This window comes from Pseudopodoces humilis, chromosome 14 (genome assembly GCF_049639895.1).
Source record: "Pseudopodoces humilis isolate 2021_Gansu_Grassland_sample_001 chromosome 14, ASM4963989v1, whole genome shotgun sequence".
Classification (NCBI taxonomy): Eukaryota; Metazoa; Chordata; class Aves; order Passeriformes; family Paridae; genus Pseudopodoces; species Pseudopodoces humilis.
The window spans coordinates 1,043,745-1,052,916 of NC_142213.1; the positions used below are offsets into that span (position 1 = coordinate 1,043,745).

General features: G+C 66.8%; 1 protein-coding gene across 1 annotated transcript; it reads right to left on the reverse strand.

Annotated features, from left to right (window-relative positions):
* Window positions 1-157: 157 nt before the first annotated feature.
* SPIRE2 (spire type actin nucleation factor 2) lies at window positions 158-7,074 on the reverse strand. The gene is made up of 15 exons (XM_005531894.3): window positions 6,846-7,074; window positions 3,983-4,020; window positions 3,443-3,802; window positions 3,110-3,190; window positions 2,868-3,032; window positions 2,701-2,787; window positions 2,499-2,607; window positions 2,253-2,422; window positions 2,025-2,175; window positions 1,779-1,912; window positions 1,432-1,566; window positions 1,285-1,352; window positions 1,138-1,165; window positions 870-985; window positions 158-788 (listed from the first exon to the last, which is right to left on the reverse strand). The coding sequence occupies exons 1-15, from the start codon at window positions 7,057-7,059 to the stop codon at window positions 572-574; spliced, it is 2,073 nt and encodes a 690-aa protein (XP_005531951.2). The 5' UTR covers window positions 7,060-7,074; the 3' UTR covers window positions 158-571.
* Between the last annotated feature and the right edge of the window lie 2,098 nt (window positions 7,075-9,172).

The window sequence follows — 9,172 nt, forward strand, 5'->3', positions numbered from 1 at the left end:
TGCTGTGGGGGGTCACGGGTGGGCACAGGCCGGGGGGGAGGAGGGATGGCGGTGGGAGATGTGCACGGTGAAATGGAGTGCCCCCATCCTCGATCCCCTCACACCCCGCAGCACCCTTCACCGCTCTTCCCCATCCACTCAGGACCAGCCACGCGGCCCCAGGGCAGCCCAGCGGGTTTATTATGGAGGGGACATACAGAACAGCCGTGCCAGCCCAGGGCACCGGGCACCCCGGCACAGCCAGGGCTTGGCACAGAAGCGGGGCCGGGGGGACAACGCAGGGGCTGCGGGTGTCCCACAGCAGGATCCATCCCCCAAGAGCTGCCCCGCAGCGGGACCCGTCCTCCGGGGCTCTGCAGTGTCCCACAGCGGGATCCATCCCCTCGGGGGCCGGTGGCGGGGACAGAAGGGGATGGCAGGGACAGCGGGAACGGCTCCTTCTGCCCCCTGGTCCATAACGTATATAAATATAGAAGCTGTGTGTATCCATCCTATGTATATATGTACATCGGGGGGCTGTGCCGGGGTGACCGGCACCCCCGTGGCGACCATCACCGGGGCGCCCGGCCCTTCACTGGAGCCACGCGTCGCTGTAGAGGGAGCGGGCCTTGGCGCGGCGCCGGGACGCGGCGCTGGCGTTCAGGACGGCCACGCTGCGGCGGCTGGAGCTGACCACGTCCGTGACGAAGCCGGCGCAGTCGGAGCAGACGTCGCGCAGGACCGAGCCCTGGGCGTAGATGTGCGGGAATTCCTCCTCCACCCGGCGCCAGCACGGCCCCGAGAGCGAGCTGCGGCACAGGGCACCCCGTCAGCCTCCGCCGGCGGAGGAGGAGGAGGAGGGAGAGGGGGAGGAAGGCTCAGGTACTCACTGGAAGGGCTCCCTCCGGCGCAGCGGCGGGGCCCTGGGCGGCAGCGAGCCCGGCAGGCTCTCGAAGCCCAGCGCGTAGACGGGGATGTGAGCCAGCTTCTTGGAAGGCATCTTCATCTGCCGGAATGCGGGAGTCAGGGCGGGATGGGACAGGGACAGGGATGGGATAGGGCATACAGGAATGGGGATGGCTGCAGTGACAAGACAGGACAGGAGTGGAGTGGGATGGGACAGGGACGCAGTGGCACTGCCCAGAGCCAGTCCCTTACCTTTAGACTGCAGGAGCTACAGACAGACCTGGGTACACAGAGAGAGGTGGGTGAGAGGGGCCATTGTGGCGACCCTGCTGCTGCCCTCCCAGCCCCGTGGCACGGCACAGCTTGGCACAGCTTGGCACAGCATGGCACAGTGCTCACCGCTTGCAGAAGAAACACGATGCAGGCCAGGAGAAGAGAGGAAACTTGGCCCTGCAGCAGCAGCAGACCTGTGGGCAGAGCAGGGTGAGCTGGGGGTGTGTGGGTGGGGACATGTGGCCCCCAGCCCCTCCAGCCCCCCATTCCCACCTTCCCCCTCCGCAGGCTGCTGTACAGCTCCTTGCTCTGCAGGAACTTTTCCATCTCAGCCTTGACCAGCACCCTGCGCACGTTGATCATCTCCTCCACAGTCAGGGCCAGGCTCTCCACAGGGTGGCTGAACTCCTGTGGAACAGGGGGGAAATGTCACATTGAACTGTGGCACTGTGCACTCCTCCAGAGCACTCCTGTGCCAGGGCAGAGACTCCAAACATGGGCAGAGTATCCCTGGCATAGGCAGAGTGTCCCAGGACAGGCAGAGTATCTCTGGCACAAGGACCCCCAGCCTCGGCTGTTGTCCCCAGCCCGTGTTCCCATCTGGTGTCCCCAGAACCCACCAGCCAGAGGTGCTTGGAGCTGCTGGCAGGGGCAGCACTGGATCCATCCTCCGGCCTCTCTTCCACAGCGCCGAGGGCAGCCCGGGGCAGTGCTGGGCCATCTGGCAGTGGGTGGCAGCTGGCGGGGACAGAGCCTGCCGGGAGGGACAGAGAGGCCATGGCAAGGACATGTTGCCCAGTGCCTCCACTGCTGAAAGGCGGGGCACAGACCCCTGGGGACAGAGACATGGGGACTCCTGGCAGTACCTGAGCGGGGCCGGGGCTCGGGCTGCAGTGGCTCTGGGTCCCGGGGCGCAGCCTGGTCACCCCCCAGCTGGCTCTGCAGCTGTGCCAGGTCCTGCTCTGAGAAGGAGCGATCCCGCTTCAGTGGCACCTCTGTGGCCGGAGAGTCCTCATCCTGCAAGGCCATGGCACTGTCACCAAGGGCACCCCGGCACCCCCCGAGACTCCCCACCTCTGCAGGTTCCCCCTTGCCTCAGAGAGGTTCATCTCCTCCATCTCGGCAAGGGTGGGCGCCTTGAGCAGGATGCGTGGCCGTGGGCGCACAGGCACGGCGCTGGCCGGGCACCGGGACAGCTCGAGGCAGGAGCTGGAGGTCAGGTGGCCAGCACAGGCGTGTGGGATGCAGGGCAAGGAGCTGTATCCTGCAGAGGGACAGGCTCAGTGCCGTGGGGATGGGCACACAGGTGACATAGCACAGCAGGGAGGGGACATCGGTACCTTTCTGCTCCACGGGCCGGAGCTTCCGCTCCTGCCTGATCTCCTCCAGGATCTTCTCATGGAGCGTCCTCTGCTTCTGGGGCAGTGGCCGCAGCCGCCGCTCTGATGCCTGCGGGATGCACAGATGGGACACCCAGGGATGGCACCCATGGGACCCACCAGCATTGTCACACCAGGGAGGTGGCCCCGTGCTGGCACCCACCTGCTTCAGGGGGGGCCGTGAGCGGATGAAGTCAAGTATGAGCTCGTGGGCATCTTTCTTCACCCGGGGGGGGATATCTCCATCCACCTGGGGAGAGAAGGGGGTCAGTGCGGGGCTGGAGAGTGGCAGGATGGAGGGTGAGGGGCTGGCACGGTGGCCACGCTCACCATGACCTTGCGGAGTTTGTAGTTGCGAGCACGGATGTCCTGCATGAGCATCTCAAAGGGTGTGAGCTGGTACTCGGTGGGCAGAGGGTTGAACTGCTTCTCTTGCACCTTCTTCAGCTTCACTCCGTGCCGCAGCTCCCTCATCAGCTGCACCCACAACCGGGCCTGGGGGCACACACAGACACGGTGTCAGCACCTTGCCATGGCCGGCACAGCCCCCATGCCCGGCCACGCTGCCGTACCCAGTCTGTGTTGCGCAGGTTGCCCAGCTCCGCCGCCGGCCGCTCCTCCTCTTCCTCATCCTCCTTCAGCTTCTGCAGTAGCTGTTGAGGCACAAGATGCTGTCACCCTGTCCTGGTGGCACTGAAGGTCCAGCCGGGAATGGAGCGCTGAGGTGCACCCCAGTTCCTGATTCCCAGCCAGCACCGCAGTGTGGCAGAGGCTGTACGGCCAAACACCGGCACCAGCAGCCCCGGTTGGGATGGGCAGAAGGGGCACTGCAGCCTCCCCAGTCCCTTGTCACTGCAGGTGCTTTCCTCGGCAGGGCGGCGGTGCCAGCGGGCACCCATGCTCACCTCCTTGGCATCGCGGATCTTGGCGAGGAAGGCCATGAGCTCCACGGTCTCGGCGAAGAGGGCGCGGCACACAGCCTGGTAGTGCGCCGGGGCGCCCGCGGGGTCGGCCAGGCGGGCGGCACAGCAGCGCATGGTCTGGCCGAAGGTGCGCACGGAGCGAGGCGGCCCCTCGCCCCCCTCCTCCTCCTCATCCTGCCCCCCATAGCCCTCGTCGGCCGTGGCGCAGCCGCTGTCCTCGGAGTCGCTGTTGGTCATCAGGTCGATGAGCTGCTCCAGGCGCGGGCTCAGCTCCCGCTCCTCGTTCTCGTCCAGTCCCCAGTCCAGCGCCCGGTACACGGCAAAGCCCAGCGACTGCACCATCTGCGGGGGACAGCACCGGCTGGGGACCCCGTGCACCCTGGCACCGGCTGTCCCCGCTCCCCCCTTGCTGCTGGGTCCTGTCCCAGGACCTGTGACCCCCGGGTGAGGGGGGCAGGGAGCCGTGCCCACCCCACACCGGGCTGGGATGGCAGACGGGGCAGGTCACCGGCCCCCACGTACCTGGGCTTCGGTGGAGGGCGTCAGCAGCGCGGGCAGGTCTGGGGGAGGAGGGCAGAGTCACCACCGGTACCCACGGCCCCGTGCTGAGTACTCCACTCTACATCACCCAGGGATGTGGTACCCACCCACTCTGGCTGTGGAGCCCCCACCCTGAGCTGCTGACACCCCCTGCTGCTCCTCCCCCCAGCTGGGATCCCTTCCCTGGCTCATCCCGCGCTGTCCCGGTCCCAGGGCATAGCTCCAAGGGACAGTGGGCACCTGCCCGTTGAGCCCAGCTATCCGGCAGTGCTGGCACAGCTGCCCAGAGGGCACATTGTGGGGGCACAGGCATCCGTGTACCCCTCACCTCCGGGGCTGGAGGGAACTGAGAGCTCTGCACCCCCGGGGGAGCTGCCCCCTGCACTCCTCTGGGATGTGGACACCAGCAGTGTGGGGACAGGCAGCCGCAGCTGGAGCATGGCACACACGGGAATCCCAGGACATGTTTGTGGGCAGTTTGAACCCTTCTGGCAGCTGCAGCACAAGGAACACCAGTGGCCTCTGCAGTGTCCCCAGGGCTCCCGGCTGCACTTCCCTCATCATTAGCTCTGCATTGAGCTGATCAATGCGGCAGCCACCAGGATGTGCCAGCCGTGTGCAAGCCAGGAATGGACAGGAAAGGCAGCACAAGTGGTGGCCTTGCCATGGTACCACACACAAGCCCATCAAAAAACCGTGTCCCGGACTGTGCCTGGCTCCCACTGCAGTGACAGCTCCTGGGATGCCACCTGGTGGGTCCCAGCAGCTCTCGCCAGTCACCGGGGCACAGCTTGAGGAGGGAATTCCCGTAGGACGGGGGAGTGGAGCGGTTCCAGAGGGTGCTGCTGGCTCACCTAGCCCGGATCCAGCCCTGTGCCCTGGCACACCTGCAGCACCGCACGTGCTGCAAAGCCACGTGCCAGGCTGGTGCCACCACCTGCAGTGGCACCGAGAGGCACCCGGAGCCCTCCCAGCCTCAGGCTTTACTGTAAAGCTTTCACTGTTTCATCCCTGGGGACACGGCTCAGGTTGGCACAGAAGCAACCTGGGAGCAGGAAGTGGCACGGTAGCACTGATAGGTGGCACTGGCAGGTGACGCGGGCTCCAGCCCTGCGGTGGCTCAAGGCAGGGTGTGGGGCCACTGCCATGCAGGACCAGTGGAGCCGGTGTGACCACGCCATGCCCAGCTGCCACGGGCACGTGCCATGCCTGTGCATGTCCCTGCCCTGGGCATGGAGCCACCGGATGCGCCCCCGTGTCCGCTCAGCCACTGGCACTGAGGACACACAGTGACCCCACAGTGTCCCTGCCCAGTGTGAACGAGGCCACGCAGTGACTCGATGACAGCAGGCGCCATCCCCGGTGGCCTCGCTGTGGGGCGAGACGGGTGGAGGCGCTGGCCATGCTCCAAGTGCTCCTCGTGGCATCCAGCCACCCGGTGTCACCGCTGGCAGCCAGCCTGGTGACACCCCGGAACCGTCACAGCCATACCCGGCAGTGCAAGCCACCTGTGGAAGGGTGGCTGGGAGGCCAAAGGCCAGGGATGGGGCTGTCCCGTGTGCCACTCCCGGGGCCCGGAGCGGGGGACAAGGTCCCCTGCAGTGCAGATGGGTGCCCATGGATGTGCCTTGTGTCGGTCCATCTGTCCTTGCTGTGTGTCCTGCAGCCCCTTGGTGGATGCCAGGACCCCGCAAACACCCACACGTGTCCCACAGCGTCACTGGGTCACCTGGGACGTCCAGTGCTAGTGACCTTGTCGGTGATTGTGCCAGTAGCAGTGCCACGCCAGACCCCCAAGTCACCAGCCCACGCCCTCCCCAGGCCCCAGGCCATCCCTTGCACCGATACCGGCAGTGCTGGCGTCAGTCCCCCTTGCCAGGGCCAGGGCTTGGGGCTCACCCCCATCCCTGCCGGTGCCGCTTTTCTGCTCCCCGGTGCTGGTACCGGCCCTTTTTCCTGTCCTCACAGTCTGTCTGGTGACCCCCTGCACCGCTGCCCTGCTGCCGGTGCCTCGATGCCTGCCCCCCCTCTCCGGTGCCACTTCTCCTGCCCATCTGCCGCTCCGGGACCGCTTCTTCCCCGCCGCTGCCGGTCCTTCCCGCCGGGGCCTCTGCGGGTGCCCCCCCGCTGCCGATACCCCCGGTCCCTCCGCGTTCCCGACGCTGGTGCAGCACCCCCTGCCGGTGCCGGTAAATCCCGGTGCCGGTAAGTCCCGGTTCCCCTAAGTCCTGGTGCCCCTAAGTCCCAGGTCCCCGCTCTTTGTGCTGGTAAGTCCCGATGGGCCGGGTCCCGCTGCCGAGAACTCCCGGTGCCAGCAAGCACCGGTGTGGGTAAATCCCAGCGCCTCGCTCCTGGTGCCAACAAGCCCCGGTGCCGGTAAATCCCGACATCCCGGATCCCCGTGCTAGTTAGCCCTGGTGCCGGTAAGCTCTGGTGTCCCCGTGCCTTTAAGTCCCAGTTCCCCGTTCTTTGTGCTGCTAAGCTCCGGAGCAGGAAAGCCCCGGTTCTGCCTCCTAGTGCCGGTAAGCTCCGGTGCCCCGCTCCCAGTGTCGGTAAGCTCCGATAAGCCCCAGTGCCAGTACGTTCCGGTGTCCCGTAAGCCCCGCTAAACCTTGGTAAACCCCCGTGCTCCGCTCCCGCGGTGCCGATAATTCCCAGTGCCTGCAAACACTGCTGCCCCGCTCCCGGTGCCCGCAAGCCCCGGTGCCCCTCGGTGCGCTCCAGCAAGTCGCGGTGCCCGTAATCCCCGGTAAACCCCGGTTATCCCCGCTTGGCGGTGCCGTCCCGTCCCCCCCCCGCTCGGGCGCCGCCCGCTCCCGCCCCCCCCGGCAGCGGCGGCCCTCACCGTGCGGCGGGGCGGGCAGGCGGACGGAGCCGTCGGCGCGGAGGCGGATGTCGGTGGTGCGGAGCGGCGCGGGGGCCACGGGGGCGGCGGCGGCGGCGCGGCAGCCCTGGAAGCAGATCGCCCAGGCCTGCTCCTCGTTCAGCGGCTGCTCGTAGCACTTCAGCACCTCCTCCAGGGACAGCTCCCGCGGCGGCCCCGCGCCCGCCCGCGCCATCGCCCCATCCCGCACCGCCGAGCGCGGGCGGGGCGCGCCGGGCGGGGGAGACGGGGCGAGGCCGCGCGGGGCCACGCCCCAACAAGCCACGCCCACTCCGCATCTCCATCCCGCACCGCTGGGGCGCGCGCCGGGGGCGGGGCCGAGAAGGGGAGGGGCGGTGGGAGAGACCCCGCCCCCCGCACCGGCACCGGCACCGGCACCGGCACCGGCGCCCGGAGCGGCTCGGGGTGGCGCGGGCCGGGCCGGGCCGGGCGGTTCGGGACGGTACGGTACGGTAACGGCACGGTACGGTGGGCGCGGCACGGCGCGGTGAGCTCGGTACAGCCTGGCATGGCACGGTACGGCGCGGTGTGGCGCGGCACGTTACAGCACGGCTCGGCACGGTGTCTCATGGCTCGGGATTGTTTGGCACAGCGTGGGACGGGGCAGTGGTGTAGCATGGCACAGCACGGCTCGGTGCAGTATGGTACGGCCGAGTGGCACAGCTTGGCGTGGCACGGCACAGCTCGGCTCTGCAGGGCACATCAGAGCTCAGCAGCATGGCACAGCACGGCTCAGCACAGGACAGAACCGTTCAGCACCCGTGGCATGGCATGGCATGGTACAGCACAGCTCAGCACAGCCTGGCACAGCCCGCCACAGCCTGGCACAGCCTGGCACAGCTCAGCACAGCCTGACACAGCCTGGCACAGCCCAGCACAGCCCGGCACAGCTGGCACAGCCTGGCACAGCCTGGCACAGCCCGGCACAGCTGGCACAGCCCAGCACAGCCCGGCACAGCCTGGCACAGCCTGGCACAGCCTGACACAGCCCGGCACAGCCTGGCACAGCCTGGCACAGCCTGACACAGCCCGGCACAGCCTGGCACAGCCCGGCACAGCCTGGCACAGCCCGGCACAGCCCGGCACAGCTGGCACAGCCTGGCACAGCCCGGCACAGCCCAGCACAGCTCAGCACAGTGTGGCACAGCCCAGCACAGCCCAGCACAGCTCGGCCCGCCCAGGCTGCGGGACTGGCAGCAGGGAGTGGTTGCACTGGGTGAACTGGGAGCAGAGTGCAGGATTCAGGGCGCACAGTGGGGCACGGGGTGAGGGTTGCAGGGTGTGTGATGGGGCAGTGCCAAGCACGGGTGCGGAGCAGTGCTGGGTGACACCCCCGAGGGACACGAGACCCTGCTGTGCCCCAAGAGGAGTAGGGTGGCCACAGTGCACGGCTCAGCCCAACCTGGCTCTTGCCCCATTGAACCCACACGCCACATGTGGGGCAGCACGGGTGGGGACATGGTGGCCTTGGCACCAGGGTCACCTGGGGACACACAAGCAGGAATGAGGGCAGGAATACAGGATGCCAGTGCCCACGGGGACTCCTGCCATCGGAGCAGTGCGGTGCCAGGAGAGTCCTGGGGCACTCGGCTGGGATGAGGAGCTGGCACAGGGAAGGGGCCAGGCTGGGACAGGAAAACTTCCTGGAGGGAAGGACAAGAGTTCCAGGCACCAGGGTGTAGTTTGGGCATGGCCAGGAGCAGCAGGAGCTGGGTGAAGGTGCCAGGATGAGCTGGAGTCTCTAGGGAGACAATATCCCACGGGAATGTGGTGTGTGGGGTTGGCATCCTGCAGCCACTGGGAAAGTCTGACACGAGAGCAGGATAACCTTTGGGCACCAGCTGGTCCCTTCAGACACACGGAGAGGGCAGGATTGTCCTGACACAGCAGAAAGGACAACCAGTGCATGGGAAAGGTCAAAGGGAGCAAATGAACACTCTTGTCATGATGAGCTTCCCATTTCCATAATGGAAGGAGAATAAAATCCTGTCTCAGCTCCATTAACCAATGACCATGAACTGGGATCAATCCCAGGGCTGTGCTGGCAGGGCTGGGACAGGGACAGAGCTGACACACAGCTGCTCGTCTGTCCCACATGGCCAAAGAGCCTCTCCAGGGCTGGAGATGTCTGTCAAAGAGCCTGTGATGGAGCAGAAAACCTCTTCAGTTCCCATCCCAGAGAACCTGAACAGTGCCAGCTCCATCTTTGGGGAGGAAATTGGGATAATGGAGCTGGGATGCTGAGAAACACAGCCCCGGTGGTGCCCCGGGGTTTGAGAAAGGGGAGA

What these genes read in the sequence shown, in the direction of transcription:
- SPIRE2 (XM_005531894.3), bottom strand. Translation starts at nt 7,059, where the DNA reads ATGGCGCGGGCGGGCGCGGGGCCGCCGCGGGAGCTGTCCCTGGAGGAG. An exon ending in CCTGCCCGCCCCGCCGCACG is followed by an intron (nt 4,021 to 6,845) that starts GTGAGGGCCGCC and finishes CTCCTCCCCCAG; the next exon opens with ACCTGCCCGCGCTGCTGACG. An exon ending in CGAGCCCCGGCCCCGCTCAG is followed by an intron (nt 1,913 to 2,024) that starts GTACTGCCAGGA and finishes CCCTCCCGGCAG; the next exon opens with GCTCTGTCCCCGCCAGCTGC.